The 23,051-nt window shown below is 41.7% G+C and overlaps 1 protein-coding gene across 3 annotated transcripts in view; it reads right to left on the bottom strand.

Annotated features, from left to right (window-relative positions):
* The window catches only part of WDFY2 (WD repeat and FYVE domain containing 2), a 223,281-nt gene that overhangs the window by 20,032 nt on the left and 180,198 nt on the right, over window positions 1-23,051 (bottom strand). For all 3 annotated transcript variants that reach the window (XM_006083563.3, XM_014449351.2, XM_023748796.1), the window contains 2 exons: window positions 22,710-22,822; window positions 7,481-7,607 (listed from right to left, as the gene is read on the bottom strand). In XM_006083563.3, the coding sequence (XP_006083625.1) occupies window positions 7,481-7,607; window positions 22,710-22,822 (240 nt within the window). The remainder of the gene's footprint in view (window positions 1-7,480; window positions 7,608-22,709; window positions 22,823-23,051) is intronic.

Below are 23,051 nucleotides of genomic sequence, written 5' to 3'. Positions count from 1 at the left end.
ACAGATTAATGGTTATAAAGAATAAACTATATCTTCTTTTTGCATTTATGTTTCATCTGACATCACGGTAGCATTTATACTAGAAAGCATTTCAAAACTGGTTATTATTTCATGGTTGAGTGCTGCAATGCCAATAATCTTACATCTGCATAAAAACCCCACTTTCCACAGCCACCAGTATCTGCCATCACAAAGACTCTACTCAGTGGGATGGCTTCATTTCCTTTCTCACCAGCCCTAGAGGTAACATATATCTGATCAGGCCCAGCTACATAATTTGGGGGGCCCACTGCAAAATGAAAATACAGGGCCCCTTGTTAAAAATTTGAGAATTACAATATAGTGACAGCAGAGCATTAAAACAAGTATGAGGACCTTCTAAGCATGGGGCCTTGTGTGGCTACATAGGTTGCAGAACCAATGAAGCTGGTCCTGTGTCTGAAGCTTCTTAAGCAGAAGGGAAAAGAAGCCATTATCCTATTCACAGAAACAGATTTTCAGGCACAGGCTAACATCTGCCCAAATGTCAACTTAGGCCCTCTTCCATCCCTTAATAGCATGGGGGACTTTGAGGATGCTTATAATAAAAGTCATACACATGGTAAGTGAGCAGGAAGAGAGAAACCTACAGCTGTGGTTGTGAGACTAAGAAGCAAATACAGAAGCCATGAGTGCCAAGGGTCATGGCTGTGACCAAGCCTCAGGCAACCTGTAGATCCCAAGAAGGGACCCATCACAAGGGACCACACAGACTTTTTATCTGTACTTTAAATCAAGTTAACGTTAAATTAAATTGCCAAAAAGTCTTTAGGAGCCTAGGAAAACATTGTTATAAGAAAAATTATGGTCCTAAAGTTGATCATGGAATGATATTATCTAAGAATAAAAAAGGATCTAAAAAGCCCTTGTGCCCTAGCTAGTTTGGCTCAGTGGATAGAGCGCTGGCCTGCGGGACTGAAGGGTCCCAGGTTTGATTCTGGTCAAGGGCACATGCCTGGTGCGGACTCGATCCCCAGTAGGGTGAGTGCAGGAGGCAGCGATCAATGATTCTTTCTCATCATTGATGTTTCTATCTCTCTCTCCCTCTTCCTCTCCCTTCCTCTCTGAAATCAATAAAGATATGTTTAAAAAAATAAAAAGTCCTCATACCATTATTGGATTTGACAAGGTGGGCATGGGGCAATAAATGTCCAGTTTTATGCTTCGATAATATCCATCCAACTGTTAACTGAGACTTGAAAAACATAACTGGCCCCTAAAACTGGACCTTTTCCTTTGCCTTTCCCTCTCCAGAGCTAGCACATAATCATGTTCCCTTTGTTGCAGGGAAGAAAAATATCAAAACGCTTGCATTGCAGAAAAATTTATATAGAAGCATACTTTTTTAGCCTTCTCACCCCTTGGACTTGGAAACATTTTTGCTGTCATCAATCAGTTACTCTAGTGTTAAAGCTCTCTCTGTTTTGATGGGGTGCTTACCCACAAAATCAAACTAGTTACCAAAATGTTGTATTTCTGCTGCTGAAGGATGGTATGAAGCTATAGAACCTGGGACAAAGCCATGTGAAGCTGTCCTCCACCCTATGGCTGGACATTTCCAGAAGGGGGAAGGCAGTCTCCTCACTGCGAGGGACGGGAAGCTCTGGTATGATCTGCTCTCTCCAGTTCCCCAGCTGACCAATTCAGTCCCTGATTTGGAACTCTGACTACCCCTAGTCACCCTGGGGAAGGTGGAAAAATGAGTGAGTGCAGGACAGAAAAAAGGGCAGCCTTGCCTACGCAGAAACTCTTTGGCCTCTAAATGATAAAAGAGAAAACATCATATGGCATGGTGGGGACCATGTGTTATTCAATCTTTAGTTTTCTATCTCGGGTGCCTAGTGCAGTGCTGAATACAAAGAAGGTTCTGAATAGCTTCCTTAGTTCAAATTGCACTAAGGTATGGGAGACTTAAGCTGCCAGTGAGTCTTTGTGGATGGTAGCTCAGTATTCTTATCTAAACAATGATATCTGGGGAGAGAAACCAAGATGGTGGCATAGGTAAATGCGGGTACTCGCTGCCTCCCACAAGCATGTCAAAATTACAACTAAAATGCGGAACAAACATCATCCAGAACCGCCTGAAATCTAGCTGAATGGAAGTCTTATAACTAGGGAAGTAAAGAAGAAAGCACACTGAGAGTAGTAGGAGGGGCGGAGGCACAGAACGGGCTGGACCAGCATCTCAGTGTGCCACTTTTTTAATCGAAAGGAAGATTGTCTCTGCAGAGGCCCCCTGTGAGGAGCAAGGGGTCCCAGCTCCACACCAGACCCCCAGTCCCAAAGCTGGGAAAAGAAGTCCCCATAACTATGGGCTATAAAAACCAGCAGGAATCGGGGCTCAGTGACAAGGAGGCTGCTGAAAACTCAGCTGTTCCTCTTAAAGAGCTGGTACACGAACTGAACTTACAAGGTTCAGCTTCCACTAAGCTCCAGTGCCAGGGCAAGGCTCTGGGTGACCCAGACACATACAAAGAGGAACTGGATTGTCTGGCATCTGAGCAGGAACTCAGATGCTAGCTTTCTCCCAGATGCAGGTGCTTGCAGGGTCATTGTTCCTGTGCTGGGAGCTCCCGGTAATAGGGCTGACTGGCAGCCACATCTGTTTGCTCCACCCTGGTGATTTCCTGAGACCCCACCTTATCCAATTTGCAGCCCCACCCAACCTGTGTGCAGCAGCTTTTGCATATGAATGGTCTGTCCTTGCTCAGGCTTCAGACTTTGCTAAAATATCTCAAACAAGCAAGAGCTGGGCTTGTTTGTGTACCAAATCCATCAATAAAAGGCCCAAGACCTGGCACTAGCAGCAGCCTGCCTTGCTTCAGAGCCTGGTCTCGCCTGGGCACTTCTAAAACTGATACAAATACGAGGAATCTGCAGATCTTTCTGTAGTTCCTGATGGGTGGCCCCAGGCAGTGGCTAACTTTGCACCTCCCTGGAGATCCAAGAGCCAGTGCACCAAGTGGACAGCATCAGACCACACCAGATTACAACTCTACACATTGGTAAGCAACACACTCAAGGGGAAGACTCAGTGAGCACCAAAGCACCACTGAAGCAAGTCCTGCTCCACAGGGGTGTCTCCTGCACAGCAGCTCTCCCATTGTAGTCCCAGCTGGTCCTCACAGCCAATTGGTCTGGAGGTCAATTCCTCCCAGTGACACTAACAGCAATCAAGTCTCAACTATAACAAGACTGTGCACACAGCCCACAAAGGGGCTCACCTAGAGTTCTCAGCTCAGGTGACTGGGGAGGCTAAGCCACTGGGCCCTATAGGACACCTACTACACAAGGCCACTCTACCAACACCAGGAGATATAGCAGCTCTACGTAATACATAGAAACAAACACAGGGAAGCAGCCAAAATGTGGAGACAAAGAAACATGTCACAAATGAAAGAAATGGAAGCAAGCAAACTATTGGATACAGAATTCAAAACCATTCTGATAAGGCTACTCAAGAATCTTCATGAGACCTCCAAGGGACTTAGTGAGACTTTCAAGGATCTTAGTGAGAATGCCAAAGACACGAAAAAGGACCAGTCAGAAATTAAGCACATACTGACTGAAATAAAGAATAATATACAAGGATTCAACAATAGAGTAGAGGAATCCGAGAATCAAATCAACGATTGAAATACGAGGACGCAAAAAACAATCAGAAGAGCAAAAAGAAAAAAAGAATCCAAAAATATGAAGGTAGTATAGGGAGCCTCTGGGACAACTTCAAGCATACCAACATTTGCATTATGGGGGTGCCAAAGAGAGAGAGCAAGATATTGAAAACCTATTTGAAGAAATGACGGAAAATTTCCCCTACCTGGCTAAAGAAAGACTTAAAAGTCCAAAAGCACAGAGAGTCCCAATCAAGAGGAACCCAAATAGGCCCACACCAAGACACATCATAATTAAAACGCCAAGAGAAAAAGACAAAAAGAATCTTAAATATAGGAGGAAAGCAGTTAGTTACCTACAAGGGAGCACCCGTATGACTGTCAGTAGATTTCTCAACAGAAACTATGCAGCTTGGAAGGGAGTGGCAAGAAATATTCAGAGTGATAAATAAATAGCAAGGACCTACAACCAAGATTACTCTACCCAGCAAAGCTATCATTTAGAATTGAAGGTCAGATAAAGAGCCTAACAGACAAGAAAAAGCTAAAGGTGTTCATCACCACCAAACCAGTATTACATGAAATGTTGAAGGAAAAAGAAAAAGATAAAAAATAGTAACAATAAAATGGCAATAAATACATACCTATCAACAACTGAATCTAAAAATCAAAATAAATGAATAAGAAATCTAATGAACAGAATAAACTGAATAAAATAAAATCAAAGGCATGGAACTGGAACAGACTGACGATTCTCAGAAGGAAGGGGGGGTGGGAAGAGATTAAACGAAGATCTTATATGCATATATGCATTACCTGTGGACACAGATAATAAGGTGGCAAAGCCTGAGGCAGGGTGGGAACCAGGTGGAGGGAGGCAATGGGGAGGAAAAAGAGGGACATCTGTAATACTCTCAACAATAAAGATTAAAAAAATATCTGCTTTCTCTTTCAGACGGTTATCATAAGATTAAACTGGGGGAGGGGTGCCTGTGTGTTTTGAAAGCTCTTTACTAAATACTAGAGGCCCGGTGCATGAAAATTCATGCACTGGAGGGGGCGACCCTCAGCCTGGCCTGCCCCCTCTCACAGTCCGGGAGCCCTCAGGGGCAGGAGGTGACCCGGTGATCAGGGGAAGGCAACGCCCCATCACACCTCTGCTGCTGCCACTGCCGGCAGCGCAAGTCTTGGCCGGCCCTGATTACCTGAGCCTCGGGTGGCCCTGGGTGGCTTGGCAGCCACCATCTGAGGCTTTCCTGCGCCTTGGGCTGGCCCTGGGTGGTTGGGGGGCTGAGGGGACTGGGGGACTATAGAAGCAGGTGCTTGGGGCAGGCCCGGCCTTTCTGCATGCCTGCCACCTGGGCGGGGCTTAGGGGACTGGGCGCTGCCATCTTGTGGCTGTGGGCACCGCCATCTTTGAGGGCGTGGCAGTCAATTAGCATATCCCCTTCTTATTGGCTGTGGGCGCCACCATCTTTGAGGGTGGGGCAGTCAATTAGCATATCTCCTCCTTATTGGCTGTGGGAGCTGCATCTTTGAGGGTGGGGAAGCCAATTAGCATATTCCCTCCTTATTGGCTGTGGGCGCTGCCATCTTTGAGGGCAGGGCCGTCAATTAGCATATTCCCTCCTTATTGGCTGTGGGCACCGCCATCTTTGCGACAGTGTGAGGGTCAATTAGCATATTCCCTCTTTATTAGATAGGATTAGGCATTATATACATACAAGAATCACTGAACACTGATCCAGTGGCCAACTTTCAGGGCAAAGGAAAGGCTGCTGTGAAAGGGGGCCTATGACTTCTTTCCTGCCTGATGCCCTGGCCCCTTCTTTCTTCCTCCTCCTTTGTGAATCCCATCCTCCTACTTGAGCAGTTCCCATGGTTCCCCTCAGGCACTCACAACTAAACCACTCCAACAGGGTGACACCAACTGATGCTGAGGAAGTTTATTTCTAGCTCTTTGACACCAAGGCAACCCCTCTCAGGTGAAGACCTAAGAGCTCCTCATAGAGTTGACTTTATTACTAAACTTGAGTTAAATAAAGTACCTAACAAAGGCCTTCTGCCATTGTTCCTATCTAAAGCTGTTCTTACTGGTGGCTCCTAATCTCATCAACCTGCCTCGCTGAGTTCTAAGGGTGTGATCCTCTCAGGATAAACTCCAAGTATGATCTGTTCCATTTTCTAAAAGACCAAGTTTATATTTGTTAGAAACTAGAGAACCTATTAGTTTAGGTTTCCTTTCTCTGGGACTGAGAAACTGTACCTCAACTTTATAGTTTTTCCTCTTACCAAACTGTAGGTGTAAGTTTCCTACAACAACACTCTCCATCAGGGTGCTCAGCACACAGTAATGCTGGCATGGAGCGCTGTGACACTTTCCCACCCTGTGGACGGGTCATTCAAGACTGCTCGCAGTCTTCATCAACCACTGTGTAAAAGCAAAGCTAGTTATAAGCTCATCTGAATGAGTCCAACAAATATTACTGACCTTCATTCAAAACCTGCATTTTATTTCTCTGAGAGAGCCCATGTGACAGGAATTATCTGGCAGGTAAGATAATAACGGAGTATTATTAAACAGGACTGTGATTTCTCTCTTCACTTAACATGGATGATGTCAACTCCTACAGGATCTTGATGCATGTCACCTTGTCTGGAGAGAAATATAAGGGAACTATTCCTCTAATGAGCAGATGACAAAGTCCAAGTGGCCCCACAAGCCAGCTTTGGCCCCAGACAACCAGTCTGCTCTCTAAAATGGGAAAGATGGGTTTAGTAGCTACTTCTCCAACACTAAGCTATAACACTAAAATAATTATCTGTGCATGGGCCCTCCAAAATTGGATTAGTTCAATAATCCTAAACTGTAGATTTAACTACTTAGGAGACTGTTTTAAAACTACTGTTTCTAAGCAGATTTATAGGAAGAGCTAAAACCATTCAGTTCACTGGGACATTACTGATTTGTTTATGGAAGTCTGTAGTCACTCTCAATATCATGTGGAAAACTTCACAAGTTAAAAACAATTTAGATTAGAGTTCCACAGCACATCTAAAGTTCTTTTCTGCAGCATGTTCAGACTTTGTCCCCAGGGACTGTGGGTAGTACAGTGTAGGACAAATCAGAGTGTGATCTGAGGTTCACCAGCAGAGAGCTGCCTGGGATGGGAGGCCTGTTACCATTCAGATGCCCTCAGCTCCAGAACAGTGACCAGAATCTTTAAAGACAGGGCCCAGGAAACTACTTTAAACCAATTCCTCAGTGATCTCTGTGCCTGGCCAAGTTTGAGAACTTGGTCCAAGGAAACAAGAAAGCTTTCTCAGCTCTTCCTCTCAGACCCCTGAAATCTGTCCTAAGGAAGAACCTGATAAATACTTGAAGTACAAAAGGTACTGTGTAAGGAAGAATATTACCTCACATATTTTCCTTAAGCTATCAGGAATCTTGATGCCACATTTGAACTCAATTATAGAAATTCTGTAGGCCTTCATGGCTTGTACTTTTAAACTCTTCTTCTTTCATGCTCAAATTTTTACTCTTATATTCTCCCTGGTTCTAACTTTTACCTTCTTTTTATTTGCTGCCATTATTTTATCTTATGGTTTCTGTAAGAGCTCTCAAATCCTCTATGGAATAGAATGCAGTATAAATAAGTAAACATACTTACACACAGACATAAATCAAAGTGGCCATTATTTGTTTTCCTACCCTGTTCCTTCCCATGCTGAGATCCTGCCATAGAGACGGAACCACACTCCTTTGTTCCAGCTTTCAGCTGGGAATTTTTTCTCAAGAGTTCTTTACAAAGCACCAACAGCCTTACTTGTGTCCTTGGAGCTCGATGGCAGTTCCTTTTCTCCCACCGATGTCCCACATGATTACAGAGTGATCAGAGCTGCCTGAGAACAAAACTCGCTGGACCGGGTCCCAACAGAGAGCAGTCACCCCACCTGAGAGACCAGACACAGTGGAACATTAGTCACATAGTAACAATATTATTCACCAATAAAATATGAATGCAAATGAGTTAGGATCTGGAACATTAGTCACATAGTAACAATATTATTCACCAATAAAATATGAATGCAAATGAGTTAGGATCTTGTGCAGTTCCTGGCATACAATAATGTTTTTGTTGAAAGAGTAAACAATAAGTCCCCAAAGAGAATAATTGGCTCTGAGAATAAGAATTCCATAAAATAAATTTCTCTAAAGACCAAAGACAATGAAAAAGATAATTAATTGACCTTTAAACAATCGTCATAATTCTAAGAAGAATGGAAAATATTGCATGGTTTGGAAATATTAGCCATATTGTTTTAATTGTTGTATAGTATCTGAACTTAAATTTTATTTTCTCTCATTGCAAATTTAAACTTACAGACTCTGGGCAAATCATTTACATCCTTAAGTGTCAGTTTCCTCAACTATTTAAAATGGGGATGGTGATACGGTGACTACTGATAACAACCACCTAGCCATCACCTACTACATCTGATTATATGAGAATCAGAGTGGATCAATTATACAGGACCACTCTGTAAACTGCATTACTCTAGTGGTGTGGCTATAAAATACGACATTTTCTTCTTTGGCAGTACCCTTATAAATCAAACTTGTGCACTGAGTATAATATTAACTTTTTCCATATAAGGTGAGCACAAAGCCTACAAATAATTAAGAATGTGAAAAGCACTCATCTTTTACATTATTGAAAAATACTAAAATGTAAGGTTCTTGTTTTTTCTTCTTATAAGGTTCTTTATTTTTTAAAAAAGAAAAATACTATATTCTAAAAACAACATAAAATAGCTTATTTGTTGCAATCTGATGTTTTTCTTCTTTAGATTATCAATTTGTTCTAATAAAGTGTTTAACTTTAAAAGCTTTTAGAAAAGTTTCCCTTATATAATTGTGATTTTTTTTCCAAGATCAAAAGGAAAAAAATACCTACTATATTGCATTGTGTTTAATAGCTTCTTCCTATACCTGCACAGCATTCTACTTACATATATTTCTGTCCATGTAATTAACATCACTTCCCCCCCCAATACACATATGGTAAATACCCCCTGCAGCTCCCACCTCCTCTTCCCTCACCACTTCCTCCCCCTATACACACACACACACACACACACACACACACACACACTAGTACCAAGCACACAGCCAGCATCAGACAGGCCCTCGTATTATTGTCTGTTGAATGAATGAAGGAGCAGATGAATGAAAACACAAATATATATAAACACGAATCCATGCACTGGTGGGGTCCCTTGGCCGGCATGCAGGGATTGGGCCAAAACCGGCAGTCCAACGCCGCCTGCCGCTCCTGCTCATCCAGGCCCTGCTGCGCCTGCCACTGCTGCCGCTGCCTCTCAGTAGGTTCACTGCCACTCCGCTGTGGTCTCCGGGCTGCATAGGCCAGTCATGAGCCCTGCATCTGGCGGCCATAGGTCAGCTGAGCAGCACTGACCACCGGGGGGCAGCTCCTGTGCGTCATAGCAACCGGTCGACTGGTCGTTTGGTCACTTAGGCTTTTATATATATAGTTTTTTTTAAATCCATAAATCTTACTTGCAGCTCCTCTGTGATGCTTACTTAGCCTTTCAATGCTAAATATTTCCTCCTCCTGTAGAACTCATCTTCTTTCCCTGCTATTAAACTCCATGATTATACTTATTTTAAACATCCTTCAGTATTTGGCCATGTAATAGTTCAAGATATGCATTCCATTCTGCAAAACATGTTATTTGTTCCCATACAGCACACAAATGGCTTATTTTGTTAAATATCTGTAGCAGAGTTAGCTAACTGTCCATCTAACTTCACATTCCCTCTTTCATATAAAGCGTACTTCCTGGAAAGCTGCTGTCCTGCAAGGACCACATTTACCAGGCCCCTTACATCTAGGTGGCATGTGACCAGTTCTCAGCAACAGAACCCCTACAGGAAACCAGATAGTAGGCAGAAATAATGTGCATCTCTTCCAGGCCAAGGCAGTTAAGATGTCCCTTTCCCACTTCCTCCTAGAGGTCTCCAAGACCCCAGGACAGGGAGAAAATGTATTCTAGGAGGAGCCTAGGTGCCTGAATCACCACATGGAAAGAACTGTAAATTAGCAACACCTATACTGATTGTTACATGAGCAAGAAATAAACTTCTGCTGCATTAAGGCACTGAAATGTTGAAAATGACTTGTTAGAGCAGTTAGCATTGCCTTTTACAATGTCATGTATTTTTGGACTATTATAATAAGGCCAATCCAAGAGGAAGGTGAGAGTCACCAAAACCTTCATAAATGTCATACAAATGAAAATAAGTTACTAGTTTAGACTGTTAATCTTGATGCCTAATATTTAAACAGAATTTAGCCTCCAAAGCAATCCATCATAAACTCTTGAATTCGTTTTTCCTCCAAAATATATCCAGAATCTAAGCACTTCTCATTACCTCTACTGCTATCTTTGTATGAGCCACTATCATACAAGGAAAATTAATAAGTATGACACACATTTTGTTGTAAAGGCTATGGCAGAAAACAATATTTATATACATTGCTGATGAGAATGCAAACCAGTAAAGTGGGGTAGGTCACATCTAACAAAACTACATATGAGCTTAGCTCCTAATCCTGCAATCTCACTTCTAGGAATTAATCTTGAAGATACTGTCCCCAGTCCTACCAAATAATACAAAAATATACATGCACAAGGGTATTTATTTCAGCATTGTTTGAAAAAGCTGAATATCGGGAACAGCCTAAATACTCATGTAAGAGAGTGGAAAATAAACCACTTACACACAGCACTATGTAGCTCTGAAAATGAGTGAGGATCTCCTGGATGGACAGAAAGTGATTTCCAGAATGTACTGTAAAGTGAAAAAGACAAAGTGCAAAAGAATTATCTACATCGTGCTCCCTTTTACCTAAGAAAATAAGGGTAAATGAGATATTAAAGAGCTTTATTAATAGCAGGTGTGTGGGGAAGGCTGCGGAATGGGAATGGAGTAGGGATGAAGGAGAGTGACATTTTTCATAGTATATATTTTTTTGTTTGGTTCTGAGTTTTAGAACCATGTATATGTTTTATATACTCAAAAACAAGTAAATAATAAAAATCAACTTGGCGTGTGTGATTTTGTGTGGTGGATCCAAAATGGAATATACACTAAACAGAAAAACCTAGCTGTACTACAAATGAATGATACAACCACACTAAAGCAGGGCATGGGGAGAAGTGATAAAAGTAACTTTGGAAAATGGTAATAAGGTTAAATATAAAAAGATTTGTACACAAAAATTGTACTCTGATTAATAGGCTTTTATTTCACAGGGCTATGTGTTAACAATTCTGGAACTGTTCTATGAGTATTCTAGGATTAACTAAATAAATGTGTTGAGGATAATGAGAGCTGAGTTTCTCACTATTATAATAGGAGTTATAAATAAGAGGAGGTAGGTTAGAATGATCTCTTTGTGTTTGACTGGACTTACAGTATGAAATCACAAAAAATATATAATTATAGATGTGTGAGTACACATGTATTTTTTAGTTTTGTCTACTGAAAGAGCCCAGAAGCAATTACATCTCATTAACAATGAGCACACACAGCACCCAAATTTTGGCTTCTAAATACTAGTCACTAATAGAAGGAACAAGAGCTGCTTAGATGGCTGATCCCAGGGCTACGGCAAGCAGTGTACAAGCTGAGCCAGGAACATTATGTGGTACCAAAAACTAAGACGTGCTCAAAAAATGGAGACATGTGAAAAAGGAGCCAATGTGAAAAGGTTCCTAATGGCCAAATTTGGGACAATTTGAGCAACAAAATAAATAAATGGTAGTACATGGTCCTTACACAGAAATTAGTGAGAACTTGTGGGTCTATTTCACTATAAACAATTGAATACATAAATAGGGAATAAGTAAAAGTTTTTCCTTATAGTACAATTCCAACTAAAAAGTGTAGAAGGAATAATGCTAATAGAAAAAACAATTTGGCAATCACCACAGTCATGCTTGTTTCTGGTAAGAATCATCCATGGATACTAAAGTTATTGGGCAGAAATATAATAAGAAACAATATTTACATAGTTCCAAAGTATTTCTTCATAAAATACTTGTGAATTACAAAGGGTGATCAAAGTGGAGAAACCTGGCAGACACATACCCTAACCAAGTGATCAAAGTTATCGTCACCAGTAACAGGGCAAATCATGTGCACCCTGATAAGATGCACTACTTAAAAAGCATAATTATCACTTTTGTGGGGTATTATAAAAAATGCATAACCTGAATTTAACCATGAGGAAACATCAAACAAACTCAAATGAAGGAACATTCTACAAGGGAGACGCATTCTAGCTAGTACTCAAAAATGCCAAGGTCTTAAAAGACAAGGAAAGACTAAAGAAGTGTTCCAGGTTAAAGATAACTAAGAAGACATTATAACCAAATGCAGTGTGTGGTCCAGGGTTGGATTCTAAACCAGAAAGAGGATATTAGTGTGTTAACTGGAGAACTGGGGATAAGGTCTGTGGATTAGAGAATAGTATTGTATCAATGTTAATTTCCTGATTTTAATATTTATACTGTAATATTCAAAGATGTTAACATTTGGGGAATATGGGTCAAAAGTTATTTCAAAATGAAAAGTAAAAATAAAACAAAACAAACCTATGACTATTATAATAGCCTCCTATAAGGTTTCTTTGCTTCCACTCCTCTTCCTGTTGTCCACTCTCTATCCGGTACCCAAAGTGATCACTGAAGAACAAAGTAGATTCTGACACCCCTTGCTCCAATCACTCCTGTTCCCATACCACTGTCCATGGCCTTTCATGATCTAGCTCCTGTCGTGGGGCTTCCCCTCCTCCACCTTACTCACTCCATTCGAGTCACACTGCCCTGCCTGCTGTTCCTGTAGCGTGCCAGATTCATTCCCGCTCTGGTCTTTGCAATTTGTTGCCTCTGCTTGTGATCTTTCCCTAGATCAGTGGTCGGCAAACTGCGGCCCCTTGAGTGTGGCTCTTCCACAAAACACCACGTGCGTGCGGGCGCGCATGGACAGTGCGATTGAAACTTCGTGGCCACACTCAAGGGGCCAAAGAGCCGCATGTGGCTTGCGAGCCGCAGTTTGCCGACCACTGTCCTAGATTACCACTGGCTCATTCTCTCATTTAACACAAGTCCTTGCTCAAATGTCACCTCCTTCAGAGAGATCTTCCTTCACCACTCCTACCTCTCTCCTTTTATTTTTCCTTGGCATAACAATATATATTTATTTATTGTTTGTTGCCCCAACATAATATAAGCTCTAGGAGGGCTGGTTTTGGCTTATTCACCATAGTATCCCTAGACCTAGAATTCTACCTTGCATAGTAAGTACTCAATAAGCTCAGACAAATGAGCAAACGACTGAATGAAGGAATAAGTACATGAATGAATGTTCTTTGCTTTGTTTTTAGCATATAAAACAGTCATATGACATCTCTTTTTCTGTCTAACCAGTGTTGTTTAAATGATAGCCTTCATCTATTCTATTACTCACACCTTTTAAGTCAGGAAATGCTCATCTGAAGGAGAAGCTCTGGAGATGGTCTTGCTTGACTGGTTAAGCCACTAGGATTAAGGGGATAGAAAAGAGAAAGATGACAAATGCATGATTTCCCCTATATAACATGCTTGCCCCCCGCCCCAAATTCTTATGTTGAAACCTAATCCTCAATATTTGGAAGTGTTTAGGTCATAAGGATGGGGCCCTGAAGAATGGTAAGAGTAGTGCCCTTATGAAAGAGACCCCAGACAGATTTCTCACTCCTTTCTGCTAAGTGAGGTTAGAGTGAGAAGGCAGCAGTCTATAGACCAGGACCTGGGCCCCATCAAACACTAAATCTGCCAGCACATTAATCTTGGACTCCCAAGTTTTCAGAACTGTGATAAATAAATATATTTGTTCATAAGCCACCCAGCCTATAGTAGTCTGTGAAGGCAGCCCAGACAGACTAAGATTACATATAAAATGGGTAACCCAGGCTCTCTAAGGCAGCATGTCAGATTTAAATAGTGGTGGTCATCGATAAAAAGAATGGTTAGAAAGGCTTATTTGACTTAAAGATTTAGACAGGTTTTTCATCCTATCAGAAAAAACATGGAAACACTTAAAAAGAACTTACTAAGTGCCACATGATAAATACCTTGCAACTTCTTCCAACATACATCCACATCTACAAAAACTGCACCATAAGGCCCTCTGGCCTTCTTTGTTGGTGACTATAGGACGTGGATAGTTTATGATGAAGAAATTGGACACTTGGCTATGGTATCTAAGTACACAAGCTCTAGAATCAGATTCTGGGCTCAAATTCCAGCTCTGTCTTTAAGTATGTGACAAGGGCAAGTTATTCAATGTTTTTGTGCCTCAGAAGTTTGCTTTGTAAATCGGGGATGATAATTTTGTTGAGATTAAGTAAGTTAATATATTATAAGGACACAGAATAGTGCCCAGTACATGGGAAACACTCAATAAATGTTAGCTATTATTATAGTGCAGGAGACCTCATCTATACCATCTCTATGACAGTATCCTTTGTTGAGCCAGCCCTCAGGCAGTGACTAGCTTGTTCCCTCAGAGCATCTCATACTGCTCTCCCAGCCATTATGAGATCAATTAAAGTTTTAGAAACAAGTTCGACCTCTAACTTTTCCACATTGCATTAGGCTGTAAGGGGCCAGAGCTGAGAAGGGGAGTTCTTCATAACACAGAGTTAGGAAGAGAAAAAAAAAGATAATTAGGCTAAAACAAGTGAGGGTATACTCAGCATCCTCCCAAGGCTCAGAGTATTATACCACTCTTTAATAAGAGTGGAGAAGATGAAAGGAAAAGCTAAAAGACAGGCAATAGAAGGAGACTGAGGGAAACAAATAACTGCAGGGTCCCATCCAAGCTCTATGTACATGTCCTAACCATAGTGTCCATTGGAGGTTGGCTTATAAATTGTAAACCACAGCATTCATTTCATGTTAGTTCCAAAAGCATGGGTTGATCATCTTCTATACGGTAGGCCCTGTGCTAAGCTCTGTGGATATAATCAAATCAAATAAAACTCAGACTTAATGCCAAGAGAAATGTACAATGATAAGACGATGGGATTAGCTCTGAGAACAAGAAGGACATGCACGTTGTGTTTGGTGGAGCCATTCACTCAGGGACATGTGGCTACTCCCTCTGCCTGGAGTGTTGGTACTACCTTTTATCATCCAAGTACCTTTTTCTCCTCATTCAAGGTGCAGCTCAGGTGTCCTCTCCTGCAGGAAGCCTTCTCCCAACCCCCCTCTCTAATCTAGGTGAGCTTGCCACCTCTGTGCACGTTTTATTGTCACACTCACCCACTGTAGCTAACTTTAATGGATTATAAATATGTTCCCATAAACTTTAGGTTCTGTATCTTTGTACTCAAGCATAGTGCCTGGTACACAGTAGGTGCTCCATAAATGTTTACTCCTGTTGAGTGGATGGGAGAAAGGAATGGGAGGAAAATAAACCAGAGTAATAAAGCATCACTACAGAGACATTCAGCAGAGCCTGGGAGTTGGGGCCCAGCAGGAAGGCAGCGCACTAAGAGCCATGGAAGGGGCACAGACCGATGGAGAGAAATGTGGCTGGGAACAGTCTCTTCCTTCCCAGGTGGGTTCTTGCATCGATCAGCAGACAGAGCTTCCTGATGAACAGTCCTTTCTACCCAACACGTTTGGCAGCAGGGGAAGGCATCCACTTTCATTCAGCCAGCCTGCGCTGCACAGTAATGCAGGCACATGTACCTCTGCTCAGTCCCACACCCAGGCCATCCTCCTTGCCCCCCAACTAGGAGAATGAGAGCCAGGGGCTGCAATGGTTGTGGGTTTCCAGGGTTTGTGATGCTTTAAATCACAGAAATCTTTTCTTCCACCTTTCCGCTCCCCTTCAAGGTTTTATTATATGCTTCTCCCTGCCTTTGACCTCCACCATATGACCTACAGAATAATTTTTAACATAAATAAATTTATTTTTAAAATAAAAGTATTTAATCATTATAAAATTTATCTGTACTATTATATACTCTCATAAATGTAATTTTTAAAAAAATATATTTTATTGACCTTTTACAGAGAGGAAGGGAGAGGGATAGACAGTTAGAAACATCGATGAGCGAGAAACCTCGGTCAGCTGCCTCCTACATGCCCCCTATTGGGGATGTGCCTGCAGCCAAGGTACATGCCCTTGACCGGAATCGAACCTGGGACCCTTGAGTCCGCAGGCCGACGCTCTATCCACTGAGCCAAACCGGTTAGGGCTAAATGTAATTTTTAATGGCTGCATAATATCCCAACACATAGACATACCTTAATTTAGCTCACTTATTGTTAGATTTTTTTCAACTTTTACCTTTATAAATTTTGCTAAGATGAATATTTTTAAACATAGAACTCTGTTCACATTTCTGACTAGTTAAAAGAGATTACCAAATGTGTTACCAGACAAAGAGTATAAACATTTAAAAAAATTTAATACATGTTACCAAAATGCTTAGTGAACAAAATTTTGGGGGGACTTTTACAACCAATCTTACAAAAGCTAGACTATGTGGAGTGCTGTAAAAATCAGGGCTAGAAACTCACTGGTCTCTCTTCACTAGTACATGACTGGTACCGCACTTGAGCGTCTAGTCACACTATGCAAGGTGAAGGTATGTAGGCTAAATGTGCCTAAAGCAGAGTCATCTAAGTAAGTCCTCAGACCATGAAGCCTCTTGAATGAAACAGTTGACCTTTTCGCTCTAGGTTGAAGTGATGAGTGTTTTGGTAAAGCTAAATGTACTCTATCTCTAAGCTACACCTTCCTCCTGAGACCCACAAATGGACATCCAGCTGTCTCCTTGCCCCCAGGGCATCTCTTGGTCATGTCCAGATTAAAGCACCGCGATATTCTCTCCCAGACCTGTTCTACCTCAAATATTCCCAGTCTCAGTAAATAACATCACTGTCCACCCACGTGCTCCAGATAGACACCTGGAGCCACTCCTACTGCAATTGCCAAGTGCTGCTGAATCCGCATCTCCTAAACAGATTTTTTTTTTTAAGGCAAAGATTGACTTTTGTTAGGGAAAAAAACTGGCCTATGACATGACTACCCACCATGCACTGCTTTTAGTTAGGATGTTTTAATTTCAGACCATCTTATGTGGTTACTCTAGGCCTCTGAGTTTTTAAGGCCGTGGTGTAGGTCTCCCCTGAGCCTGCCAGGTTCCTAAACAGATTCCTAAATTGAATCCCTCTTTTTTCCACGCCCACTGCCACCCTAAGTCCAAACAAAGGTCACCTTTTCTAGGAACACCAGCAGTTGCTTTCTTTCTAAACAGTCTTCTCACATCCATTCTTGTCCTCACTCCATCCACTACCCACTGCTGCCAGAGACTTGTTAAAATGGAACCTGTTACCACCCTGCTCACCCTTCGTCACTGGTTTCCCACTGCCTGTGAACAATGTCTGAGGTTTTTAACGTTGCCTGAAAGGTCAGCCTGTACTCCTCTCCCCTGGCTCTCCACACAGGCCATTTGACTTCATGCAGCTGTTCACACTTTCCCATGCCAGGCATCACACTTGTTTCACACATTTGGGGCCTGGAATATTCGTACCACCTGGATCTCCTCTTTTTCATTAGGGTGTCATTTATGCACCACTTCCTCGAAAGCTTCTCTTTAACTCTCTGGACAAGGAGAGGCTCTCTTGTTGTTGTCTCCCAATGCAGCTTATGCATGGCATCCAGGCTCCACAGCACTTGCTACACTCATGTTTGATTATCTGCAAGTATTGGTTTAACGCTTATATCCCATGACTGGAAGTTGGCTAAACTAAACATTATGCTTGTTTTCACCTATGTAACCCAGCATTCATCAAATAGAGACTCTTTTTAAAAAAAATATATTTTATTGATTTTTTACAGAGAGGAAGGGAGAGGGATAGAGAGTTAGAAACATCGATGAGAGAGAAACATCGATCAGCTGCCTCCTGCACGCCCCCCACTGGGGATGTGCCCGCAACCAAGGTACATGCCCCTGACCAGAATCGAACCTGGGACCCTTCAGTCCGCAGGCCATCGCTCTATCCACTGAGCCAAACCGGCCAGGGCCAAATAGAGACTCTTGATGAAAATATCCATCTATTACACTTTATATAAACTAGATTGATTGAAAGTCTTCATTGTAAACAAAAATTATGTTTTCAATTATTTGAATCTCCATATTTGTACTGAACTATGTCTTTCCTTGTTTTTGTTATTTGTTAGAGTTACCTTTCCACTTTGAATAAGTCTCCTAGCAGTTAATGAAAAAGTTTGTATTTAATTTTTCATTAATTAGTATGCTTGGCAGATTTACATTTAAGCTTTCCCGTTTCTAATATGTTTATACTAATAAAAAAATTTCTAAGAAGTAAAAGAAATATTAATTGATACTATGAATGGTCAAAATCTGATATTTTCCCCTTTCTTCAAGTCAGTGTATGACTTTTTGGTAGAAAAATATTCTAATTTCTGCAGAAATAGCAAAACACTACAATACTTGGCATTTAGCTCTAGAGTCTAGAAATAAAACCAGCAGAGGAAGCATAAGAACATAAAACTAGTTTCTTAAGTCCCCTTAGATTAGTAAATGCTATGTCAGAGCCTCTGAGTATGACTATTAGGCTGATTCCATCACAACCCACATTTTTATGATCTTCTGTACTATAACAGAGTGACGGGGGAATGTTATGGCTCGGCACACGTACCAAAAACTTGTCTGCTTCTGAGTTTGGATCTGGACTGACAAGAACTCCAAGATCACTTTATAATGGATCTGGGTTCATCTTAAGGTCTTTGTTTGTGGGATAGGGGAGGGAGGAGATTAAATAAATCTTTACAAAACCCCCTTTTCCAGAATTGTGTCTGCCTGAGTTTGGGACCTGTGAGGGGCCAAAATGGGCCTACTACATAGGAGGAACTCGGTAACATGTTTGGACCACCATGGACTTTCTTAGACATCCTAGCTTTAAATGAGTTGTGCTATAGCCAGACTGGCAATGGGTAGATACTACTGTTCAGGAATAACAGCAAGTTAAATATGTGACCTGCTACATTTGCCTTCATGTTAGTTAGTGACCTTCTGGGGCCATATTCTGCCTTCCTCAAAGACACCTCATGATAAAATCATATGAAAATGCTTTAAACATTTTGAGAAAGACAAGATACAATGTCAAGCCCTAACCAGTTATTCTCAGTGGATAGAGCGTCGGCCTGCGGACTCAAGGGTCCCAGGTTCGATTCCGGTCAAGGGCATGTACCTTGGTTGCGGGCACATACCCAGTAGGGAGTGTGCAGGAGGCAGCTGATCGATGTTTCTCTCTCATCAATGTTTCTAACTCTCTATCCCTCTCCCTTTCTCTCTGTAAAAAATCAATAAAATATATTTTTTAAAAAAAGATACATTGTCAAGGTACCATTTTATATTAGAACTAACTCGCAATACATGAAACCCTTGGGCCACATCTGGTTCACCATATAGCAGTAAGCAGCAGCTACTTACCTTTTTTCTGACCTGAAGGCAGCAATACAGAATTCAGAGCACTCCTATCAGCTACCATATGGTGAACACCTAACTACTAAAGAGCCAAAAGGTCAGGCTTAACACCACCTCCACCTAAACCAAATCTGGGAGTTGGCCCGCCCATTATGGCTGCTGAGTTCACCACCTAAATTTTTACCTTAGGTCCATCCACTCCTTGCTTTCACATTACCACACTTCCAGGTACTAGCTTTCCAATTACACTCTCTACTCACTGTCAGAACAATCTTTTAAATTTGATCAAATGAACATATTTGCTTTTAAAAACTCTTTAATGGTCCATACAAGAAGCAACCGATGAATGCATAAATAACTGGAACAAAGAGATGTTTCTCTCTCTCTCCCTTCCTCTCTCTAAAATCAATAAAACAAAAAACCCCAAATACCTCTTTAATGGTGTCTCACTGACATGCCCTCAATGATCTGAACTGACTCTCACTTCCTTTCTGGCTGCCCCTACTTCATACTCAGAGTTCGAGCCCAAAAGAGTTAGTAGGTGTTCCCAAGAGAGCCACACTCTTGCAAATCTCCATGCCTTGGACCATGCGGATTTTTTTCCTGCCTAGATTGTTCTTACTTTTCCATGAATTCAACACTTACTAGTACTCCTCCCCCAAAGATCTAAACTCAAACCACACCTTCCCTGGGGAGGCCTTCCCTGACTAACTCCCACTTGCATCCAAGCTGGTGCCCATTCTTGGTTCTTGGAGACACTTAGGGCCTGCTTCCCCACTGTCCTTGCCACCAGGCACTAGAATTACTGGTTTAGCTTTTGTCTCTCTCACTGGGCTGTAAGAAATTTTAGGACAGTGACTGTGCCTTTTAATTCGGTGACTGAGAATAGTGCCTGAGATCAACCAGAGAGCTCACAGGTGTAAAGAGACAAGGGTCCAGGGCAGAAACCACAGAGACACAAAGGAGATGAGAAAGAGCAGTTGGAGATGCAGAAGAAAACTGGAAGACAGCACGTGTCACAGAAGCCAAAGGAGGCCAGTTACACGCAGGAAGGAATCGCAACGTAAAATGCTGCCGCTGAAAGGTTTAAGTAGGGCATAGTTTAAACCATGTCCACTGGACTTAGCAAACAGCAGGCCATTGGCTGGCTACCTTGGGGAGAGCAGTTTGAGTGGAGTGCTGAGACAGCCAAATTACAGGTGGCTGGAAAGGAAATGGGAGATGAAGAATTTGAAGCAGCTAGGAAAAGGATATTCTTTTAAAGCATTGCTGTTTGCTATAACATGAAGATTATGCTAAATGAAATAAGCCAGTCAGAAAACAAATACTATGATTCTATTCACAGGAGGAATGGTAGTAGTCAAATTCATAGACAACAGAAAGCAGCATGGTGTTTGCCAGGGCCTGGGGGAAAGAGGGGAGTTAGTGTTTAATGGGTACAAAGTTTCCATTTTGCAAGATGAAAAATGTTCTGTACATAGATGGTGGGGTGATAGTTGCAAAAAAGTGTGGATGTATTTAATGCCATTGAACTGCACAGTAAAAAATGATTAAAATTGTAAACTTAAGATTAGGTATAGTTTACCACAATTTTTAAAGAAGAGAAAAAACATTGCTATTAAAGACATTGCTACAACAGGACATGGACTGAGAGGATTTTTGTTTGTTTTTATCAGAGAGGCAAGAAACCTTAGCATGTTAATAAATTGAGAAGAGTGAGTTAGTCAAAGGGGAGAGAAGGGAATGACTTTGGTGCTGAGACCCTGAGGAGACTGAGCCTAGGGCCAGAGGACAGCAGGCTCCTGCTCCAGGCAGAAGAGAAGGAGCGGGTAGAAAAGTTTGTTGGGGAGAAAATGGGTGGGAAAAAAAATATTTTTTTAAAGCTTCTATCTGATAACATCTATTTTTCTTTGAAGGAAGCGGCTGGAATGGGAGGCAGTGGGGGCTGAGGGAGAGTGGGGAAGGTCTGAGAAAGCTGTTAAGGGAATGGCAGGAGTGTACTGAGGATCAGTAATCACGTGCAGGGGTTAAGAGGCAGTTCCTGACTCTGCACTGGGATGATGAATCCGCACCTGTGATGATGGGCTAAGACTCCCAGCATAACTTGCAGCTGGGTCCTGACCCAGTCAGTGGCTGACAGCACAAGGAGAGAGCGTGGATAGGGAGTGAACCATGGACAAAATTTACAGAGGAAGAACAAAGGGGCCCTGAGCTGAGCATGTTGGGAAGCACATGGCTAAAAGGGCTACACTGGGAAGGAAGAAAAGATGGGCTGGAAACATAGGGCAATGAGGGATCAAGGAGCGGACTTCTCAACAAGGGGAAGAGCAAGTGGAGTTGGAATAAGGGTTTAGGGAAGCAAAAGATTAGGAGATTGAAGTTAGCAGTGAAACATAGAAGTTTAAGATTCCTGAGGTGGGAGAGTTCTGGACCCTACCAGGCCAGGATTGGCCAGGGCATAAGTGGCTAAAAAGAGTAATCCAATCAGAGAGAACTGAGTCCTAGCCACAGGGGATATGTTTCTGTGTATCTTTCCTCCCAAATGTAGAGATAATTCAGATGATCTTTTAAGAATCTTTTTCTCTGGGTTCAATTTTCTCCCATTCCTTTTTTTCCCTTTAGGAAATCCCTTATGACCTAGGTACTATCCCTTTTTACACCCTCATTCACCTACTTTTGTTCTTATATGATGCCTAAACTCAATATTAACCTTGCTGTGTACTCAACCACGGGGTGTAATCTGCAGAAGATAAAGCCCATTAAAAACCATGAAAACAGGCAGTGACTTATTTTCCAAGGTTAACATCACACATTAAAAATACTAGTAAAAAATTAATCATCATCACCTATTCAAGACTTCCAAAGGCTGTGTGTATATTTTACATTACCTTGTTTAAATGACTCTGAGCAGGCTAGTAACATAAAGGGAGTCTTGGGTTTTAAACGGGAAAGAGCCCAAAAGGAAGGGAAGTTAAAGAAGAACTTTTACCTTTTCATACAACCTGGTTACCCATGATGAACATATTTTTCATTTCACTTGTCTTGGAAGTGGGAGTCAGTCTTGCCCGCCATCTCCTAGATCCAATGATGGCAAGGACAGACTGAGGCAGCTGTCCTTTTGGCTTTCGGGGGTTTCTGCAGTTGCCACATAGTCTCAAACAATGTCTCATTAACATGTGCCAACACTGGCTCTCTCTGGGGCAATATGACAAAGAACCAAATCGCTAACATTTTCAAAATAGATTGAGTCCTCTTTTGTTTGTATTGATGGTGAAAATTTTTGACATTATATTCTAATGAACCATTCTGAAATCAGTTAAGTGTATCATGTGTATCTTTGTATAAGCCCAAAGTATACCCTGTCACATTCACATCTTATCTGAAACCAGAACATGCAGCACGTGCAAGCTCCCTGAAAGAGCAAGTGGCACATGGATTTTGCTTTCAGTCCCACCTGTATGTCCTCTGAATGTTGTGACCAGGGTGCAGTTTTCTTGCTCCAGTTTGAGGATGGTTACTTGGCCTGAATGGTCACCAATAAACACATGCCGGGTTTCAACATCGAATCTATCATATAAGCATTAAGGATTTTTCTCAAATGAGTGGAGGGATTTATAAAAACAATAAATGTAAGAAAGATACAAAAGTGGACATAACAAAATGAAAACACAGTATTAATGGACAGTAAGACTCAACATGATAAAGATGTCAATTCTCACATGAATTTATAAATTTAATATAATTCCTATAAAAATATCAACATGTTTTCTTCCTAGAGTTAGATATGTTGATTCTA

Source organism: Myotis lucifugus, unplaced genomic scaffold (genome assembly GCF_000147115.1).
Source record: "Myotis lucifugus unplaced genomic scaffold, Myoluc2.0 scaffold_7, whole genome shotgun sequence".
NCBI classification, from domain to species: domain Eukaryota; kingdom Metazoa; phylum Chordata; class Mammalia; order Chiroptera; family Vespertilionidae; genus Myotis; species Myotis lucifugus.
Note: the sequence above shows the minus strand (reverse complement) of the source record. Positions and strands in the feature narration are given on the sequence as shown.